The following is a 21,094-nucleotide window of genomic DNA, read 5'->3' as shown; positions in this document are numbered from 1 at the left end:
GTCAGAAAATCAAAGGGGACAGTTCTGCTCTGTCCTATAGGGTCTCTATGCTTCAGAAACAACTCTATGGTAGTGATCATGGGTTTTCGTTTATTCCCAACACGTAGCACCTTCTTTCTGGCACATAACAAAGCAGTGGTCCTAACAAAATATGTAATAAGTCAAAACAGTTTTCATTAGGATCCATATCAGCAGTTAAATGCAAAAGTGTGAGAGCTCACCTGAATTTTAGTTACCTGTCTGCCCTCATTTTTCTTCTTCCTCTCTGATCCTAATGTTGGTCTGCCTGTATGCTTCCCACTGGGCCACTCCCTCTGCCTGGAATACTCTTCACCCAGATGGCTAACCCTTAATACCTTCAGGTCTTCATTTGACATCTTGCCTATATAAAGCCTACCTTGGCCTGTTAAATATATCAAACTTCATTTAGACCTGTCATTTCTGTGGGTTTTTTTTTATCCTAATTCACTATTTTTTCCCATAGTATTTACCGCATTCTAACACCATTTTGATATCTCTTGCTGACATTGATTCAATGCTAACTCATAGTGACCCTTTTTTTTTAACAATTTATTGGGGCTCATACAATTCTTTTCACAGTTCATACATATACATACATCAATTGTATAAAGCACATCTGTACAGTCTTTGCCCTAATCATTTTTTTCTCTTTTCTTCTTTTACATTTTATTAGGGACTCATACAACTCTTACCACAATCCATACATATACATACATCAATTGTATGAAGCACATCCGTACATTCCCTGCCCCAATCATTCTCAAGGCATTTGCTCTCCACTTAAGCCCCTTGCATCAGGTCCTCTTTTTTTTTTCCCCTCCCTCCCCATTCCCCCCTCCCTCATATGCCCTTGGTAATTTATACATCGTTATTTTGTCATATCTTGCCCTATCCGGAGTCTCCCTTCCCCCCTTCTCTGCTGTCCCTCTCCCAGGGAAGAGGTCTCATGTGGATCCTTGTAATCAGTTCCCCCTTTCCAACCCACTCACCCTCCACTCTCTCAGCATTGTCCCTCACACCCTTGGTCCTGAAGGTATCATCCACCCTGGATTCCCTGTACCTCCAACCCTCATATGCACCAGTGTACATCCTCTGTCCTATCCAGCCCTGCAAGGTAGAATTCGGATCATGGTAGTAGGGGGGAGGAAGCATCCAGGATCTGGGGGAAAGCTGTGTTCTTCATCGATACTACCTCACACCCTAATTAACCCATCTCCTCTCTTAAACCCCTCTATGAGGGGATCTCCATTGGTCGACACTTGGGCCTTGGGTCTCCACTCTGCACTTCCCCCTTCATTTAATATGATATATATATATATATATACATATATATACATATATACATATACACATACATACACACACTTACATCTTTTTTTTTTGCATGATGCTTTATACCTGGTCCCTTGGGCTCCTCGTGATCGCACTGGCCGGTGTGCTTCTTCCATGTGGGCTTATTTGCTTCTGAGCTAGATGGCCGCTTGTTCACCTTCAAGCCTTTAAGACCCCAGACACTATCTCTTTTGATAGCCGGGCACCATCAGCTTTCTTCACCACATTTGCTTATGCACCCATTTGTCTTCAGCGATCCTATCATGGAGGTGTGCAGTCAATGATATGATTTTTTTGTTCTTTGATGCCTGGTAACTGATCCCTTTGGGACCACTCGATCACACAGGCTGGTGTGTTCTTCCATGTGGACTTTGTTGCTTCTGAGCTAGATGGCCGCTTGTTTATCTTCAAGCCTTTAAGACCCCAGTCACTATCTCTTTTGATAGCCTGGCACCATCAGCTTTCTTCACCACATTTACTTGTTCACCCACTTTGGCTCCAGCAGTTGTGTCGGGAGAGTGAGCATCATAGAGTTCCAATTTAATAAAAGAAGGTATTCATGCATTGAGGGAGTGTTTGAGTAGAGGCCCAAGGTCCTTCCGCCACCTTAATACTTGACCTATAAATATAGACACATAGATCTATTTCCCCATCCTCCTATATATATTTGCATGTACATGTCTTTGTCTAGACCTCCATGAATGCCCGTTGACTCCTAGCTCTTTCCTCCACTCATAGTAACCCTTAGTGGGTTTCTGACACTGCAACTTTATGGGATTAAAACTCCCCACATTGCCGCTGGTGGTTTTGAACTGCTTATTGCAGCCCAAAGCGTAAGACCAGAGATTCCTACCCACTCCCCTCCCTTTACTATGTATTTCAGACCACCACTACGTAGGTCTAGAATCCCTGGAAGCGTACTGAGTTATGCATTTGACTGCTAATTGAAAAGTGAGCAGCTCAAACCTACCAGGCACTCCTCTGGAGAAAGACAGAGGCTTTCAATTCCTGCAACGATTTACAACTTCGAAAACCCAAAGGGGCAGTTCTGCTGTGTCCTCGAGGGGCGGTATGAGTCATAGACTTGATGGCAGGGGGTGTTGTCTTATGGGAAAGAAGGTCTGTACTATATTCAATGCTGAGTAAGTAAATGAGTGAATGGATGAATGGAGTTCCCGTGCATAGCCTGTGAGGGTATGGAACACCTGACTATGGGAGGCAAATGTCTAAAGTGGATGGAAATGTACAAGACTAGCACTGGGTTTACCTGTAGGCCAGCTACCTGCCTCTGAATTTTACCTACATTTACATTACATTAACAACTTTTACTTAGCAAAAAAAAAACATAGACTTCGTTAAAAAAAATAACAAGATAGAATTCAGTATAACAATTTTCTTGCATGCATGAAGTTTTGTGGTCATACATTGACAAGTATGCCTGTTAATCAAATTATAGTTGTGACATATAACACAAGTATATGAAACTCAAAGAATAATTATTATATACATGATTGTTACTGCACTTTATTGATGGAATTTTCCTGCAGTTGTTTCATAGTGTACTTTTAAGCAAACACACAGATTTACGAATATCAAACTAGTTTAACATTTCTGTGTGACACATTTATACGAGTAACAGGTGATTTAGTGACATCGATATGCTTGTCACGTGCTCATGCCAGTCTCTTCTTCAGTTATCAGTGCCTTCTGAAATGTGATCCCCCTCTGCATCCATCCTACTGGATTACGTGCTGAGGGAGAGGAGCACAGTTGCTTTCCTACCTGTTGTCCAAAGTTGACTATTTTGTCCTAGAGAATTTCAGGTTTGTTTATAAAACATTCCTGGTTCCATGGCTTGCAGTAACTGGCAACATAAAATATAATCAAAATTATGTCTAATTTTAAAAACATAATCCGGGCAATAAGTTGTCAACCGTCAATATTTTGCTGTGAGTTTACACAAGATTGACACATTGGCTGCAGTAAGGACTCAAACATGGCGAAAGTCGTAAAGATCGCATAGGACTGGGCAATGTTTTGTTCTGTTTTACGTGGTGTTGCTATGTATTGGGATTGATTTGAAGGTACCCACCAGCAAACTTGAACCAGAAAACTTGTGTTCAGGGCAAACTCGAGACGAGACTTGAAACTTAGGTCAGTGTCAACCACTTATCCCCACAAACGTTTTGTGCACCCTCTGGGCCCCAGTGTCAAGAAGTATTTTTTTTTTATTCCAGTTCATCCTCTGAGAGTTGGAATGCTTGCATTCACCGAGGTGGGTTGGAGTAGAGGAGGCACTAATTAGGAAAAAAGGAACACTGAGAAAAGGAGCACTTGTATTTTAAGATTTGCTAGAATTTTAAAAAATGGGAGGATGGAAGGATAGTCAACGCAGTCTGCAAAGGAGAATAAGATAAGTCGAGTAAAAGGATAAGTGGAAGGCATAAAGGATTCTGTTTCAGAGAGAAGTCACATACTAGAAGAGTTGGAAAAAATGGAAGCAAAAAATGATTGGATGGCAAGAAATTATCAAAGAAATGTTGGACTTCAGGTCGCATAATTACAAGGTTCACCAAGCAAGCAACATTCTGAAGGAAAGAACATCCATATTGATCTCCCTCGCGCTTGCAATTTCAGGAATAGAAGGGCAGAAAAAGTCGTTGAGGCATCCAGAAAGAAACAGCAGGTCACCTACTAAAAATGTATGTACATCAGGCAAACACCACGCACCGCGTCATAAACGCCAGCTGCAGGAAGGCCATTGGCCAGTGGCATCAAAGTTCTGAGGCCGATTATTTTTATCCTAGAATTTGGTTCCAAGCCAAATTGTGCAAATGTGAAGACAAGCTAAAAGACATTTTGAGACATTGGCACATTAGAAAGTTTTCTTCTAGATCACCTTTCTTAGGAAGTTACAGGGGCGGAATCTAAGAAAGAGTGGGACATGGGAATCGGAAAAGGCGTGAATTCAGGCAGAAAAGCACTCCAGGACTCTCCCAAGGTAGCAGTTGTGCAGCCCATCCGGAGAGCAGGGGAAGGGAGGTCTCCAGGATTGAAAGGGGCTTTCAGAAGCATGGAAAGTATGCGTAAGAGCTCAGAAACTTTTAAGAACAATAGTGAATTAATCTCTCACCACCACCACCACCCCCCCCACACACAAAAGGAGGAGCTGCTAGAAACACGAAACAGAAACCTGAACAAAGAAATCCATAGCCCTATTAAGAGTCAAAGTGGCATTTATCATGAATCTAAGCATTTGATGAATTATTTGAAAAAGGATTTGGAGGAAAGCATCCAGTAACGGTCTCTGTGGATTGCCCAGGGAGTTTTGACCTAGTCTATACATGATAATAGGGGTTATGGCTTTGTAGCTTTAATCGGGTTATAGGGAGACTATGAAAGATTTGGCTGTGATTTCACGAGGAATATGTTAATTTTTCTTAATTTTAATAAACACAAGGAAATACATCTACAACTAGCTGAAAGGAGGTGGGAGTAAGTATGAGGGAAAGAATGTAAGTACATCATTACCTTCTTTCTGCCCCAAACTGACAGAAAGTCAAAAGGTTTATTCAAAAGTAAAATCATTGCCAAACAGGAGAAAGCTGGTATAAGGAACGGACAGAATATGATGGTAAGTCAAAATATTGATAGTAGGTTTCCAGCTCATGCATGCCTGGGTCTGTTCCAAAGAAAACCCGTGAGAACCTGTTTGTGTTATCAGTGGGAGGGTGGAGCAAGTTCTCTCTGTAAATACTGGTCTTCGTTTCTGTTGAGTTTTACTTTTAAAAATTACTTACAGTCCAGTGAAAACAGTATCTTCTTTGTCTGCTCAGAAGGTTATAGTAATTATCCAACCATCCCCACTCTTAGGATTCCCAGGGCTTGATCTTAATAGATTTTCTCAAAGGAAACTGGAAACTGACACAACAGAGACTCGGAGAAATGTTAAGAAAACTGAACTGCATTGGTGTGGGGGTAGGGGGGAGGCCTGAAAGTGGCACTGAGAAATTGTTTGCCCATCACGACAACTCATTTGCTTCGCTACAAAGGTAGCCAGGGCTGCCCTACAAGAATTCGTTTGAACACTCTACCCTAGCACCCTCCAGCCCTGAGCTTGTGCCCTCACAATTCTTCTTGTTCCCCAAATTCAAGGAATATTGAAAGGGAACTCAGTATGAGTCTCTTGAGCACATTTTGTTATTTTTGACACACCTTTGAGTGTTAGCCCCTCTTTTAGATTGTGTACGTCAGTAGGCATTGTCTTAAGGTTAAAAAATTCAGAAATTTATCAAAGGGCAAAATTAATAGTGAGTGGCCCTGTTCGTTTAGTGGTTTATGCATTGGGCTTCTAACTGCAAAGCTAGCAGTTTGGAAACCCCAGTCATTCTGTGTGAGAAAGATGGGGAGGAAAGAAAACTTGCTTTGCATCATGAGTTATTCTGTCTCTATCTGATATGTTACCCAGCAGGTAGGTTGAGACCGTAGTGCAGAGGACCCTGAGGGCCTAAGTGCACTGCATTTCATCTGGGCAAAGAGTGTGAAGACTCACGTAGTCTGACTGGAACTGTGTGCTTTTAGGAATTGAATTTTTCGATAGTATGAATTGAAGTGGGCAGTGCAGAAAGAGGTAGGAGTAATCAAGCAAGCTTGATGATGCCACAAGAAATAGGAAATGCAAGGGAGGGGAAAAAATCTGTTGCCTGTTAAATCACATCTCCGCTTCCCGTGTAACAAGGTATATATAGTTCCTCACGGCCTGAAAGACTGCTAGATTCCAGATAGGCACTGGAAAGGATCCTTTCTTTATGAGATCACAACTGTAATTTATTAGTATTGGGGGTATAGAAAAGAGGAAAACAAGCTTTAATACTATTTCCATGTTTACTTATTTAATTTCATATATTTTCGGTAAGTAAATTATAAACTAGTAACTCTGAATACTTACCTGCTGAAACTGTGGGGTTTTACTGATAAAGCACTTGTGAGAGATCTGACCCAAGGTGGTACAGGCCATTCCCAGATACCCAAGAGATCCGTCTAAACTTCTAGTCGATTGCTCTTGGACACGCTGTGTCTTTTTGTAGAAGTCAGAAGACCTAGAATTGAGCCCTGACGCTACACCAGTTTGCTGACTTGTGTCTTGAATAGTCGCTTGGTCTCATTAAACTTGAAAATGTATTAAAACTATTTTGTCTTAAGTGTGTCAAATTTCTCATGGTGAATGGGGGAATATAAGTAAAACTCCGAAATGTTTTGCTTGTTTTGTAGTTTACTCTGTTACTATCAGTCCTCTCAAAAAATTTGTGGAAAAGGGGAATTGGAAGATAATGCAATTTTTTCCACAAACCGTTGAAACCCCTCTCTCAGATGTAGCCAGAGATTTTCTTGTGAAGCTGAGCTTTTAATTTAAATAAAAGAAAGAAAAAGATGCTTCATAAGTACTTGGTATATTTCAATCTTGATCTTGTATGTGTGTATAGATTAATTATTTTTGCCAAAGAGACCAAAATGATTGAGGATATTCTACAAACTACAGACTCTTAGGGAATCAAATGGTAGACATGTTTTCTTCTAAGAGGGTTTTTGTTTGGGTTTGTTTTTGTTTCCCCTTTTGCTACTGATTTTCAAGAGCTTCCATATTAGGATATGCTAGGTATGTGTAAGTTATCTGTGTAATTCCCTGTGTTGCCAACTTTCTGTGAATGTTCAAAATGTTTCATTGAGCTCAAACATTTATATGTATAATCACAGTAACAATAATGAATTATGTTTGTATAATACTTTAGATTGTACTAATAGTACTTATGTACCTAGAAAAAAGAAAATGACGTTATATTCCACAAAATACAAATTACAAGATTTGTAGGTCAGGCCTATGGTTTTGGATTTATTGCACCTTGTTTTTATTGTTGAAGTTTTTGCTGTGCATTCCAGTGTCGTAGTTAAAATACATTCCAGTGCCCTGGTTAAATGAAGGTTCTTTATGTCTGTTCACATAAAAAAGTCATTGAAATCCATATCTTCAAGATTTCTTTTAATACCTCTGCTCTAATATACTGCAGTGACCACAGTCTTTAAAATGTTTTCTTTCCCTTGACCTTCACTTACCATCGAGGTGTGGATAGTCATTTTTCCATGTCTCCTCCTCCACACAACGTTCATTCCTTTTTTACTTTGTTTTAGTGTTGTTCTTTTCTCTACTCAGATAGTCCTTAGAAACAGAAAATAGCTTTAGATATTTCAAACAGAAAAAAGTTATCTTATTTAGATGTCCACACTGGGAGTAGACATTTTCACATTTACTGTGGAATAGTTTCAACCTTCTCCTCCCAAAAGATGTTTTTGTTTCAGTGTATAGCGTTGGTTGTACCTATGTTGTACGAACTCAGCAGAATTCTCTGGTCCATTGGGTTATACACCTTCCACTCCTACTCTCTGAAAATATTCACTCTTCACATGGAGACTTGCAATTGTTCAAATGTAATGTTATGAATACATTAAATTGACCCATGTGCTGGGTTGGTATTCTCTCAGATATTTAACATAGAGGTATATTTTCCTGATTTGTTTTCTATATACTTAGTAGGTCAACAAAGTTTATTTCGATGTATGAATACGAGAGCTTCTAAACTGATATGCTAAATTCCTATTACTTGAATTTTACCAGGAGAAAGTAGCTTTGACTGGGTGTTCTCTTTTTGTATTTGGCTCAATAGGAAGAAGGCACCATCAAAGAAATTGCAATCACACATCATGTAAAGGAAGGACATGAAAAGGCAGATCCTTCTCAATTTGAACTTTTAAAAGTATTAGGACAGGGTTCATTTGGAAAGGTAAGTCATGAATGTTTCTCCTTTAAAGGTAAAAAATAATTTGTGTATATTTCTTGTGCATAGAAAAATGTGAATCATTTATGAAATGCTCCCAGTCATCCTTCTAAACATTGTTTTGTATGCCTTTAAATTTCTCATTATCCGTAAGTGTGGGGCAGTGAATGAAGTTATTCAAAAGTTTATTGGGAACTTTCATATATTGGCATTACATATTCATTTTATCTTCAAGATCATCTGACCTCTGTAGTTGTGCTTCTTGAATGATTAAAAATCACAAGATTTTGGTGTTGTGAGTCCTTGTGTTGAGTTGGAATGTATTTGTAAAAGTACATCTCAACCTTTTCTCCCCAAGTATCACTAATAGAAGACATTGCGTGATTAAATACTCTGGTGAAACGAGAGTCAAGGCTATGTACAAGCCTGAAAATTTTGGGACTTGTGATTTGTCTTTAAAAGAACTCAAAATTTGTTATACATTCAATAATATTGTTGGTGTTGTAGATGTTAAAAATGATTGCAAATTTGGGCTCACGTCATTCCAACCTGGGTTCCTTTTTTTTTTTTTTTAATTCTCACTCCTCAAATTTCTCAGTATATACTAAAAAAATTTGTGAGTTTGAAGCCCCATTTTTTCATCTAGCTAACCATTTAATACTAAAATCTCTCAAGGCTATCTTCTCACTCGCTATACTCTCTTTAGTAAGTTTTTCTAATTTTAATTCACATGCAGCTGTTGTAACAGGTTTATGTCTCCAATCTAGTTTGCTTCTCCAAGCTTTGCATTCTGAAAACAACTGATCTTTTGAATTTTCCATGTGTATGTCTGAAAGGCATTTCAAATTCAACACGAACCAAACGCACAGTCTTGCTCTTCCGCTAAACCTGTTCTATTTCATTTCTCAGTATGACTAGGAATGGCATCCAGTTAAGCAGGCCAGAACTATGGGGGTGGCATTACTAACTTATCCTTCTCATTCCCACCCCTTCCCATTTCCTGAACTTACAAGATCCCTCCCCAGTCCTGTTGATTCACTTACAGATCTCTACCATTGTGCCTCCTCACTCTGTGCTACCATTATTTCTCCCTAGGCTGTGGAAGGAGTTTCCTAATGGGATTTCTCCAGATTGGTTCGAATACCTCAATCCATAATTTATACTAGCGTGAGTTTATCTTTTAGCCCTTCATTGACTTCCTTCACTTAGAAAGATAAAGGTGGTCCATTTTTCTCTATCTGCATTCTGGCCACATTAGCCTTCTTTTTCAGTCCATAAGTCTGCCAGGCTCTATCCCACACGAAAAGCTTGTCCACGTGGCTGTCTGTAACCTCAGCTCTGGGCTCTAACCTGAATCCCACCCCTTCAGCTAGTTATCTCCTCTTAGGTTTATGGTCTCACTGAAGTGTTCCCCCTTGCTAACCAGGTCCTACTCCTCTCAGAAGTAACACGATACATGTGCTTTCTGTAGCATGTGGCACAGTTGTAATTTTCCATTGGTGTAATTGCATTTATTGGTTACCTCCCCTGCGTAACTATGTTCCATCATGAATGCAGGGGCCACAGATTCCATTTCAACTCCTAACCCTGCTCTATAGGGTTTCTGAGACTAAATCTCCACAAAAACAAACAACCTCACCATCCTAGAAGCAGATGGTCAGTTTCAACCACCAACTTTTCTGATAGCAGCCTAGTATTTAACCCACAGTGCCACCAGGGCCCCTTAATTAAAAACAGAAAGAAAAACCAAAGTAAGCTCACTGCCATCAAGTGGATTTAACCCTACAGGACCAAGTCGAACTGTCCCTTTACAGGAGTAGTTCTTTTGTCGAGTAGCTGGTGCTTTGGAACTGCTGAGCTTGAAGTTAGCAGCCCAACACACAATCCAAGCTTCCTTAGTAATACGGCATTAAATTGTATTGCCATGCCTGTTCGCAAACCACAGATGGGCTTATTTTCATGCATTGGATTTTCAGAACATAATGTTTACGATCCTAGGTCTTAGCGTGCTTCTCCTTTTATTCTTTAGCAGTAACTTAAAAACCTTACTATAAATAGGAAACATTGAAAATAGGGCGTCTCCTTTCTTACTCATCCTTTTAGACCAATCTAAGCCAAGGAAATGGGAATGACCTGTCAGAGCCTAGAATAGCCTCCTGGGGGTGTTAGAAAGGTCAGGCCAGCTCTGGTGCATGAAGGTCCCAATCTGTGATTGCTGCTGCTCCTGCTGGGCTGGGTTGCTTACTCAGTCAGAGGGGACACAGGCTTCTGGGCCAAAGCACAGGACTGGCTTTCTGACCTGGTTCAGGCCCTGTGACACTAGGCAAATTAGTTTCCCCCTCAAAACCCCAGCTACGCCAACTACCAAATAAGCAGTGCTCAGTCTGCCTGCCACTGTCAGGGTGACCTCGTGGAAATCTTCTGAACATGAAAAAGCTACACAAAGTGTTCAGAGGGTGCCTTCAGAGAACAGTTGATGAAAGAGTGGACTCAGTGAGAGGAGGATTTTTCTTGTAGAATGAAACAAAGGTGCTTGATTAAGGAATGTAAAGGCTGAAAAATTGGCAGATAGAGCATAGTTCTCTGAATCTAATTAGAATTTTTTACAAAATAGACATAACCTCTGATTCTCTTGGACATTTGTGCATCACGCCACCCACCTTGGGAACAACCCTGATGAGAATGCTTTTCTCAGCTGAGGTAGACTCCCTGCTAGGTGGCTGAAAGGAACTGAAGGGTAGGGTGGTGGGTAGGGGGAGTTAGAGGGTTTAGATGTCAATTGTTGGGTACTACTCCCTTGACTTGTAGTCGTTGCTCGTTCCTTTTGACAGTTTCTCAAGTGATGGTCGCTGCTAATAATCTAGTGTACTACTACAGACAATGAAGAGCTAATCCTAAAACTAATTCTTGATAGTGATTACCTGTGTGTGCCAGCACACTAACAAAATGGGTAGGGGAGAGTTGAAATTCATATCCATTTAGCAGGTCTGTTTAAAGGTTTGGAAGCAAAGATTATTAAATTAATGATCAGTGCATAGAACAGATTCATCGATACTTTTTTATTAGCCATACTATAGTATGATTATGAATGGTTTAGCCCAGAGTTTATTCAGTTACCATAATCTTACATTTTTATTTTTTTACTGATTAGTGTGAAAGTTCACAAAGCAATTGGTTTTCCATTTAGTAATTCCTACACTTTTTGTTTTATGACATTTATTGCAAGCCCCACAATCCTTCTTCCCATCTCCTACTGTGTTTCTCATTTCCTTCTGCCCTTCTTTACTAACCCTTCCTGTCTTCTAAATTTAATTCCTGCCTCTAATTTAAATGTTGCCTTTTTGATTCAGAATGGTTGGTTTATCTAAGGAGAGTATGCTTTCCTGGTGTTACTGTTCAATCTTGGAAGCCTGAAGATCGCAGTGTCTAGGGGCCATACACCAGCCTTTATCAGACCAGTAAGCCTGAGCTTTATGATTTTGACTTTTGTTTCCACATATTTCTCCCATTCTTTGTGGAAAATTTTAAGCTAATTGACTTGAATGACCTCCTAAAACTCACTCCCTCAAGGTCTTGAGTTATAGCTAAAAAGTCTTTATAACTTTGCTACCAGGGTGGTGGGCTTTCAGAAAGTTGGTGGGGGAAAGCTCATCTTTTAATTCCATTTTTCTCCAAATGTTTTGAAGCCCCTTTATATACCTTACAATATTCACGGATTTTTTGAGCATATAAAAACATAGGTATCCCTTGTCAAACCTGTATAAAAGTAGATTCTTAGGTGTAATCCCATTCACCTTGTTCAGCTTTAGTGTCTGTCTCTGCTTCCTTGCTTCAGGATTGTGGATATAATGGTAATTCTATTTTTTGCCTTTAACGTTTGTGCTTCTCTCAGTGTCTTGTTTCTTTTGACATTTTATACTTCACTATATTTTGAAAGCAGATAAAACCGTTTGAAAACTCCACTTGTTCCACAACATATCTTGGGATTGTCTTCCTCATATCTTAGGTACATGTGATCATTTGGTTTTAAAATGGTGTTAGTGGCTATGGCTTGTGACATTAAATATGACAATAAATGTACTTTTAGCGTGTTCTGCCTACCAGTGACACATTTATATTGCCATTTTATCTCTAGAAAAAGACCTTTCATTAATAAAGAACTGCAGCAACTGAAAATTACAATCCAGGGGAATCTATTCCTATGTAACAATTTTCATGCACTGAGAAAAAATTTCCTTTTGTGGACGTCATCACCACCTTCTCACCATCTACATAGCTCAAAATGCACACACACACACACACACACAACCACCACCACCCCTCTGAATTTTTGTTACATTGTTACATGCTACTTAGGAATTGACAGCCAACAGGGGGGAAAATTCACTTACACTTTCACCCCAAGTTGTAACCATTATTTCTATTCCCTTTTCTGTATAACTGATATATTCTAAGGGAAATAAACATTCTCTCATGTATCAGAATCTATCTGGTACATATAGAGCAGGGGTCTGTGATGCCTTATAAAACTTACTTTTTTCTTACATTTCATACAGGTTTTCTTAGTTAAAAAAATCTCTGGCTCTGATGCTAGACAGCTTTACGCCATGAAAGTATTGAAGAAAGCCACATTAAAAGGTATGTGTGACTTCCTTATCAAATTGTCATATATCTGCCCCATAAATGAACTGAAAGATCTTCGTAGATCTCATATGACTCCTAGGCTGTTTACATGCAGTCTGAACCAGTTCCTTGTACTTACTGTCTTAAGTGTAGACTTTCTTGTATTAAATATTTCCTGTTGGACTTTGAATCATATGATTAGTGAGAAAATAAATTGTCGTGTTATGAAATCACTATTACAAATTCTTCTTAGGCTTTAGGCAAATGGAGTTTTGACATACCAATATTTTTGTCTTCGAATTAATTATTTTAATGCTTTATAAACTTAGTGAATTAGTGGATGAAAATAGCTTTTATTCTAAGGATATTACCATCTCTACAAATCATCTTTCTCCTGTGGAATAGCTGGTGGATCCAAACTGCTGATCTTTCTTTAAGCAGTCCAATGTTTAACTCCCTGGGAAAATACTTGAATTAAAATTGTGTTTTAATTTGAATTAGAATTGTAGCCTGCTGAATAATTTCTTATCGTCATCAAAGTAATAAAACAGTCTATGTTACTCTCCTCCCTCGCCCAGTCCTTGACCTCAAGGGTAATGACTTTCATCTCTTCTGCTATGTCTGCCATTTACTTTCAAATCCAATGTGCTTATATTTAATTCCTTGATTGATTGCATTTAAAGACAATCTATTAACTTCCTGAGACAGAAAATGAAGATTCAGACCTCTGACGCTACCACCTACATAGTTTCCATTTTCTTGTTCTCTCAGTGCTATTTTCTTTAATATAGTTTTATAAAAAATTGTATCTAGCTGAGCCAAAGTATATGCAAAAGTCACTTTCCCTAGACTCGTTCCTCTTTGGCAGAATTCTGGTTCTGATTTGTTTTTCTCTAGCACTTTCTAGATTTAGTGCAACACATCTTGTACCCCAGAGAGTGTCAGTTCAATGTGAGTGTGTTGTGATATTCCATCTGCAATTTGGCTAGGTGTAAAGTTCCAGATGAGAAATATGTTCTTCTCAGGTGTGCTGATGCAATTGCTCCTATAAAAAATTGTATTACTATTTGATTCCCAAGCCTTTGTGCTTGAGCTATCTTTCCCTTTTGGAAGTTTTTAGAATCTGCTCTTAATTCCTAGTATTCTAAAACTTTCTCTTGGATTTAAAAACAGTTCATCCTACCAGGTACCAGGTGTGGTGACTTTCAGTCTAGAAACATTTTTTTTCAATTTGGGAGTCATCTCTCTTTTCCTTTCCACTTCATAACTTTTGTTCTCTGGATATGGTTGAAATCCAGGATTGTTACATAATTTCCCTGTTTCTCTCCCTCCCACCTCCCCCACTTTTTTTAAAGAGCCCTGGTGTCATAATGGTTACATGCTGGCCTGCAAACCCACGAGATCAGCAGTTTGAAACCACAAGTTTTCTTCATCTTAGTAGTAAAGAGTTCCTGCCTTCCCATCTGAGCCTTCCATGACCTTCTGTTTAAGCAAGATAGATTAGATTAACAGCCTCGGAAACCCGCATGGGCAGTTCTACCTTGCCCTGTGCAGTGGTTCTCAACCTTCTTAATGCCACAACTCTTTAATACTGTTCCTCATGTTGTGGTGACCCCGTATGTGGGTGTACCTGCATGTGGGCAGACCCACCTGGAGACATAGAGGAGCAGTGTCTCGGTTCCTAAGACCATCGGAAATATGGTCTTAGGCGACCCCTGTGAAAGGGCCTTTTGACCCCCAAAGGTGTCACGATCCACAGGTTGAGAACTGCTGCCCTATAGAGTCACCATGAATTAGAATTGACTTAATGGCAGTGAATAGGGATGTTGTTGTTGATTTTCCATTTTATCTTCCTTTTTTTCCTCCACTGAAAATTTTGTCAACTGTCTTCTGTCCTGCCTTGCCTCATCTTTCTCCTGTGGAGCAGTTGATGGGTTCAAACTCCGAAGTTTGTGGTTGGTAGTCCAACATGTAAACTCCCTGTTCCACCACAGCCCCTTACAAAGACTATTAAAAGAGATACTACTACTCTATACTTAATTAAGCCAAAAAATTTGAATATTGCTCCTCAACGTTTCTATTTCCTTTTTTCCTTCCAGTGTGCTTGAGTCAGGATACTGATAACTGCTATCCCTCCAGCATCACCTGGAGTGTGAAAAGATGAGAACTAAGACACCACAATAATTCCAGGGTCCTAAATAGCGAACAGTTGTCCCAGGGGGAAAGCTGCCAAAGCTGTGGCCTCAATAGAATTGCTGTCAACCATCGGCGCTCAGTGTGATAGTATATGAACATGCCCCACACACTCGTCTCATCCCTGTAGTCACCAGCAAGAAGAGGGCCCTGGCCAATGGGAGAGGGGGAAGCTGCAAAAAAGCAGGGTATGAGGAGGACACTGAGTTGCCATACTGGGTGGCACCAACCGTAATAACACCACTGTTAACTGAAACTCAGTTGTTTTTTCTTTGTAGTTCATTTGTTGAAGAGGCCTTGTTTTTTACGTTAGCACCTACGGAATCTTTTAGTCTTCCCTCGTTTTAGTTAGCTGTCTTTTGTCTGGTATGTTAGTTGTCACTTACCTTTTTCTTCAAATTCTTTCCTGTCCTTGTGAATATATTTGGAATTACAAAAAAGAACAAAGCATTTTTTATTTAACAAATGCCTTTTCTTTATAGGAAGTCCACACATGTATAGGGAGTCCACACAGATATAACAATCCATAATTCAATTAGGTCAGAGATATTTTTTGTTTTTTAAGTTTTCGTATTCATATAATAAGGGCATTTCTTTCCTGGTAGAGGGCCCCACACTTTGTTTCTTTCTTGTATGTGTGACTCTCAGTGTCTGTCCCCTACCTTTTTTTCTTTTAAATCATTTTATTGGGGGCTTAAAACATTCCATACATCAATTGTATCGAGCATATTTGTACATATGTTGCCATCATCATTTCCAAAACATTTTCAACCTGGGCCCTTGGTATCAGCTCCTCTTTTTTTCTTTAATCATTTTATTGGGAGCTCATACAACTCTTATCACAATCTATACATACGTCCATTGTTGTACATTTGTTGTCCTCATCATTCTCAAAACATTTGCTTTCTGCTTGAGCCCTTGGTATCAGCTCCACATTCCTGATCTCGTCTGGTCCGTTTTTATAAAACTCCATTCATAAGGGTGCTATGGGCTGAGCATTGTTTTGCTAACCGCAAGACAGTTTTAAACCTTACCAGCCCCTGTGGGGCTATCTGCTGCCATAAAGATTTACAGTCTCAGAAACCTTACATGGGTTCACTAAGAGTCAGAATTTCCTCAATGACAGTGGACTTCAGGTGGGTTTAGGGAGTATTAATACAATAATCCAACCTAACTAACCAGATTCCATTGACTCATTTCCATCTTATGACCTATGTCAGCAGAACTGTGATCCAGGGGTTTTAATTGATTTTTTTTTTTCAAGTAGATCTCCAGACCTCTCGTCAGAGATATTTCTAGGTACCTATTCATACAGTAAATGAGGTCAATAATGTTTGGTTGAGTTTACAGAAAATTTTTTCCTACATACGAGCCTAAGTGATTTTTGTAAACTGATGCTTGAAACAATTTCTTAATACATAATCCTAGAAACATTCGTGTGTAGCATTTCCCTTCATCACACTCATTCTAGTAACTTTCATATAAGAAAATTTGTTTCAGAAGAATGTCGCTATTTTGCCAGCATGAGTCAGTATTAACAAATTCTATTTTAGTACTTAAGAGTATAACCAATACAAAGTATGCCTTCTACTGAACCAGTATATACTAATCAAAATTCCTGAGTGTAGGATGATTTATATTTGTCACTCTTACATAAGCAAAAGAAACCAGATTAGAATTTGTATACAATCATACCTCAAAAAAAGTGAAGGAATTCTTGAGTGTGTAAATTTCACTGCTCATTTTTAATTAAACAAGGTCTCGTGAACGTTAACATATAAGGAAATGTTGGGAGTAAATCTGTCTCAATATATCGTCATAATCTAAAGTAAATGGTCCCAAATTATACATATTGTTAATGATCAGATGACGATTTTTAAACAGAAAATTTCCTTAGGCTTTGTACACCTTTGGAGAGAGGTAGATATTTAAAGGACAGCTTCCAGATAATAAGATCACAACGCAAAATTGTGTGGGCAGCAGGTCACCTAAAGGTCTTTCTCAGTAAAACCACAGAGATCTGCTTCCAAAAATCATCATCCATTGGTACTATATAGAGCACAGTGGTCAGCAGACCTTGGAGATGAATTTCATTTATATGCATACTAACCTAAGTAGATTAAAATGCATAAATCGCCAACAAACACATGAAAAAATAGATGCTCAATATCCCTATTCATTAGGGAGCTATAAATCAAAACCACAATTAGTTAACTTTTCACATCTGCTAACCTGACTCTTAGAAAAATAGCAAACAATAAATATTGGCAAGCATGTAGACAAACTGGAACCCTCGTGTTGCTCATGGAAATGGAACACAGAGCAACTATAATGGAAAACAATTGTGTGGTTCTTCAAAAAGATCATTTTAGCAACACCGTAGGTCCAGCCACTTCCATTCCTAGGAATGGACCTCAAAGAATTGAAAGCCGCATTGCCCACAATACCCCAAAGATGAAACCAACATCTATTTCACGTAACAAGCATTTCCTAGTAGTTATCATTGGAGGAGGGAGATGGAGGAAGGGGCAGTTATTTATTACTAAGGGCTAGATAGAACTTCCCTTAAGACTTTCCGAGACTGTAACCCCTTTATAGGATTAGAAAACCTCGTCTTTCTCCTGAAGAGCATCTGCTGATTTCAAGCTGGTTACCTAATGGTTAGCAGCCCAAAGTGTAACCATTACACCACCAGGGCTGTTCCTTTATATGATATAGGGACACGAATAATGACAGCTAAATTTTCATTGACTACCCCTTACATACCAGTCTCCTTAATGATTGTGCGCCTTCCTCCCCATTTTATCCACAAGAAGTTACTGAGGCTCACATTTAAATAAGGAACTTGGTCAAAATTTTGTAGGTCTGAATCGAAATCTTTTTAATCGAAAATGCCTTTGCTCCTTCAGTTGTACCACAGTATCTTTAGCTTCCTCAAAACAGCCATGTTCTATAGATTAATGAATGAATGTTTGTTTAATTGAGTTGGTAGGGTTGCTAGAAGTGTCAAAAGTTTGGGGTTTGTTGTGTTGGTTTTTGCCTTATTTTATAACTGAAAATACTTTTAAAGTTGATTTTAAATCAACATAGTAGTCTTCTTTTTTCAAGTACAGATTTTATAAATATGTACAGTGTCTTTTCAATGTATAACAGGAGAGATGTTAATTTTTGAAGGTACCTCAGTAATAATTTGGACACATTCACCTTTTTATTCATATTACCAAAATCTCATTTTAAATAGTACCAGAAACAATTTCTCAGAATTTCATTGTAATGTAGCAATTTGTGCAATGTTTTATAGTTCGAGACCGTGTTCGGACAAAAATGGAGCGTGATATCTTGGTAGAAGTTAATCATCCTTTTATTGTCAAGTTGCATTATGGTAAGTTAGGAACCACCTCAGTCCTTGACCTTATCCCCAACTCCTAGATGCATGCAAATGTACTAATGTATATAAACACATGTGCTTATATTCAGAGGAGTTTAGCAGATATACATAGTCACGGCATAAATTAAACTAGAGCTTTTTAGACAAACTCTAAAAGATTTTATTGTGCTTAACTTACTTTTCGTTTAAGCATTTTATTTATATATTTAAATATATATTATAATTTGTGAGTAGTTTCCATAGGAACAGGTAATAATAATGCATTTTATTAAGAATGTGGCAGCACTTTAATAGTCCATGTGTAGTAACACAACTTTAAAGCAAGAAAGAGCCATAGATAAAAATTCCCTTCCTTCCTTTTCCTCAAAACCTAGTCTTTCTTTCTCAGTGCTTGAAGTCTCCGTAATTCCTAGTCGGGTGTACTTAAATACAAGGAGCCCTCATGATTTACTCATAGTGTAGTGTTCTTGTATTTTACTGCATGATATTAAGATTTTCTCTTGGAGTTTTCCTCATTGGTCACATGAACTAGAATCTTAGGTTACTTAGAGACTCTTGTCTAAAGAAAAATCCAGCAGATGTTCTAATGATTCCATAATAAGAAACACTGCATTTAACATTTCCACTTAGCTACTAAGGGAAATGTTAAATGCGGTGTTGGAGGGTTCCTGCTGAATGGAATGAGTTTGTGTCTATACCATAAGCAGTAATTTACTAGCAGTTATATATTTGTGAATGAGTTGACCACGTGTAAGCCTAAAACCATGAAATTCAGGAATTAAATGGAAATGTTCATTTTTTCATTCAGCTTTTCAAACTGAAGGGAAGCTGTATCTTATTTTGGATTTTCTCAGGGGAGGAGATTTGTTTACACGCTTATCCAAAGAGGTATATAATTATTGTCTATTTTTAATCTCTTTAAATGACTCTGTTCCATCTAAAGGTTTGTTAAATTTCAATATTGTAGTTACTGTATTTTCTCTAGCACCACAAGATTCTTAAGTTATTGAATCAGGGGCAAAATGTTCTAACTTTTTCATTTATTCTGGAAGCAGGACTTTAAATTGACAACTACCTTTGCCTTAGCCCTGCTTCTAGTTTTCTCAAGCAGTAACAAGGTATCCTGTTAACAATTAATAGCGAAAAATCAATGTACTTTTTTTTAATTTTCATGATTTTTTAATTCAGTATTTTTCACTAAATTTTGAATGATGTTTTAAAATTATTAATAAATCATTTTGGGGGGCTTTTACAGCTCTTATAACAATCCATACATCAATCATAAAACATTTGTACATATGTTGCCATCGTTTTCAAAACATTTTCTTTCTGCTAGCGTACGTTTTAAATACCACTTTTCATTTCTAAAATGATACTTTGGTGCCACAAAATGGAACAAGCCAAATATGATTTGTTATTTAAAATGTAAAATTATTTCCCCACTGTACATAGTTAATATTTAATAGTTGACTGATAGTCAGTTTTTCACATTTCAATTTCCTAAGTAAATAGTAGAAACTAAATATAACAATCATGCTTATGATATATTTTAGTTTTTAAACGCCTATGGTGGTCCTCTAATCACAAATCCTAAATAAACACAGAAAAAATGGATGTTTTATTTTAGGTGATGTTCACAGAAGAAGATGTCAAATTCTACTTGGCTGAACTTGCACTTGCTTTAGACCATCTACATAGCCTGGGAATAATCTATAGAGACCTGAAACCAGAAAAGTAAGAAATCTTACTATTATTTTGACTGCAGTTAGTTGAATATGATTATTTAGCAGGTAATAAATATTTCATAAAACTTACACAAGGTTTTTGTTAGAGGACCTCTGCTGACACTATGTATCTGCATACAATTTTCAATTTCTGTTATCTTGCTTATTTTCATTCATTTTTTAAATGAGGTTAAAAATGCATGTTTATATGTTTATTGGTAATTTGTATATTTCTATTCACGGCCTTTACCCATTCGTCTTTTGTTGTTGTTGTTGTTGTTTCAACCCATTTGTCTTTTAAGATGGCATTGTTTTCTGTTGGTGGATAAGAAACCTTTGGGCTGCTATTTTTACAAGGTCAGCAGTTTGAAACCACCAGCGGCTCCATGGGAGAAAGATGAGGCTTATTCCCATGAAGAATGGAAATCCACAGAGGCTGTTTCACCCTGCCCTGTAGGGTGGCTATGAGTCAGAATTGACTTGATTGTGTAGTGACTTTTGATTTTCTTTACCAAGTAAGAAATGAAATCATCCTGTATCTTTTCCTGATTTTCTGATTTTTGTTTTAGTAGGGTTTGTCTCAGGTTTCCCCCCCCCCCCACTTTTTTTTTCTAGTTGATGTCCATCACTCTTAAGATTTCTTCTGTGACCTCTATTCTTGGCAAGGCTTCCTATATCTCATGATTTTATATTTGTTATCTGCCCTTTTTTTCACTTTAATCTAGAAAATTTTTGATAGGCTGGAATAGTGTAGCGCTAGCTTACCACCTCACCCCACAACATTTATTAAAAATTTTATCTCACGTAGTTCCAATGTTAAGTGGAAGTTGAGCTTCAGTTAATGTCAGTATTAAGGCACTATCAATTTTCAGTTAACTGATACTGTCAATATCTGTCTAATTACTAAAGAACTAATCTGACTCTAAAAATTGTACACATCTGTTTTAATGTCAGAATTCTCTATCTACCAGTATGGCATAAAA

The 21,094-nt window shown here is 38.1% G+C and overlaps 1 protein-coding gene across 3 annotated transcripts in view; it reads left to right on the top strand.

The window, feature by feature from the left end:
• The window catches only part of RPS6KA3 (ribosomal protein S6 kinase A3), a 96,529-nt gene that overhangs the window by 46,719 nt on the left and 28,716 nt on the right, over positions 1–21,094 (top strand). For all 3 annotated transcript variants that reach the window (XM_075539595.1, XM_075539594.1, XM_075539596.1), the window contains 5 exons: positions 8,073–8,189; positions 12,740–12,821; positions 18,301–18,381; positions 19,196–19,275; positions 20,015–20,121. In XM_075539595.1, coding sequence (XP_075395710.1) covers positions 8,073–8,189; positions 12,740–12,821; positions 18,301–18,381; positions 19,196–19,275; positions 20,015–20,121 — 467 coding nt within the window. The remainder of the gene's footprint in view (positions 1–8,072; positions 8,190–12,739; positions 12,822–18,300; positions 18,382–19,195; positions 19,276–20,014; positions 20,122–21,094) is intronic.

This window comes from Tenrec ecaudatus, chromosome X, assembly GCF_050624435.1.
Source record: "Tenrec ecaudatus isolate mTenEca1 chromosome X, mTenEca1.hap1, whole genome shotgun sequence".
Taxonomy (NCBI): domain Eukaryota; kingdom Metazoa; phylum Chordata; class Mammalia; order Afrosoricida; family Tenrecidae; genus Tenrec; species Tenrec ecaudatus.
The sequence above is the reverse complement of the archived record's forward strand: the minus strand, read 5'-3'. Positions and strand labels throughout refer to the sequence as shown.